Genomic DNA, 1,494 nt, shown 5'->3' with positions numbered 1-1,494 from the left:
AGCCCCACCCCCCTCCCCTTAACCTAAAGAGCGCCCACCCTCCGTGCACACACCCACTCAGGGGAGTCGCCGAGTCTTGTCTGAAGCTCAAGCAACCAGTTGCACCTGGCTCCCACGCGTTCTGTATGCCCCTTGTTTGAACCTAACTGCTGCTGGAGCAAGACTGTAGCTGTGTCCCCTGCCGGGCAGGGCCTGCTCGGTCTCCTTTGAGCGCCAGGGCTGGCACGTGGTCTGCGCACCAGCAGTTGGAGTCTGTGTCCCCTGCCGGGCAGGGCCTGCTCGGTCTCCTTTGAGCGCCAGGGCTGGCATGTGGTCTGCGCACCAGCAGTTGGAGTCTGTGAGCGAGCTCTCCTGGCTCGGCAAGTCTGACGCTCTGTTCTTTGTTGGGCAGCTAAAGACGTGATTAAAGAGATTGAAGACTTTGAAGGCTTAGAGGCTCTGCGCCTGGAGGGCAACACAGTGGGTGTGGAGGCAGCCAAGGTCATCGCCAAGGCCTTGGAGAAGAAATCAGAGTTGAAGGTGAGATGGGTGGGGCGAGCAGGCCAACCTGTGTCCAGCCCTCCCACGTCCCTGTGCTGTTGGCGGGCACCTCGAGCAGCTCCTCTACCTCCTTCGAGCCACAGCATGACCAGGGCCCCTCACCCAGTACAACGTGGGCATCCAAGTCCTCTGGGAAGCAGACACTGAGATGGGCTTAAGGGTGTGAGAGATCGGGGGAAACTAGGAATGAATCAGGTGAGCCTTCAGGTCACAGTGCCAACAGGACTCTTGTGAGGAGGGAAGGGCACAGGATTGGGCAGCGAGAGCTCAGACTGGGATACGGTTCTGACCGACTCAGTCCGCTTTGCTGTGGGGTGCTCTGTTAGAGAAATGGCCAGCCCCTAGTCCCCCTTCTATGCTCAGTCATTGGCGATGGGCTGTCAGGGAAAGTGTGGCCTCAGCACAAGCAGATGCCACAGTGGCTGCAGCTGATGGCGAGCTCCTTCCTAAAGGTTGGAGCAGTGGTGCCCTCGTGGCTGACAGGGCCGTTCAGACCCCTCGAGCCCAGCATGTCCCTAAGTCGGTTCCCCGAGACGCGCTGTGGGAAATGGGATGGTGCCACTTGTCTGGAGTGTCTGCGGGTGAGTGTCAGTTCATGGCCCGCTCTGGGACGCCCAGCGTGTGCTAGTAGATGGCAGTCTCAGCAGAGGCATGTGGCGAAGAGACCTGTTTCCCAGCCGAACACGTGATGCACTGGCCGACGCTAGGCTCTTCTGCGTGTGTCGTGTCATCCACAGAGCAGCTCCCATGATGGAGACTGTCTCCGTTTTATACATGAAGGGACTGGGGCTCAGAGGAGCATCACGTGGGTGAGTAGCTGAGCTGCGTTCACACCCTGGGTCCAGTACTCCTTCCGTGGTCCCACTGACCAGGGCAGGAATACAGAGTGTGGGCCACAAGGGGAAACAAGGTGGGTTGGCCCTGGAGAGGGCCTTCCTGTGGACCCGGGGAGAA

The 1,494-nt window shown here is 59.8% G+C and overlaps 1 protein-coding gene across 1 annotated transcript in view; it reads left to right on the top strand.

Moving 5' to 3' along the window:
• RANGAP1 (Ran GTPase activating protein 1) overlaps positions 1-1,494 on the top strand; it is a 26,298-nt gene that overhangs the window by 8,104 nt on the left and 16,700 nt on the right. The window contains exon 2 of the mRNA XM_007941775.1: positions 392-519. Coding sequence (XP_007939966.1) covers positions 392-519 — 128 coding nt within the window. The remainder of the gene's footprint in view (positions 1-391; positions 520-1,494) is intronic.

This window comes from Orycteropus afer, unplaced genomic scaffold (assembly GCF_000298275.1).
Source record: "Orycteropus afer afer isolate SDZICR_OR568_19922 unplaced genomic scaffold, OryAfe1.0 scaffold00083, whole genome shotgun sequence".
In the NCBI taxonomy this organism is placed as follows: domain Eukaryota; kingdom Metazoa; phylum Chordata; class Mammalia; order Tubulidentata; family Orycteropodidae; genus Orycteropus; species Orycteropus afer.
Note: the sequence above shows the minus strand (reverse complement) of the source record. Positions and strands in the feature narration are given on the sequence as shown.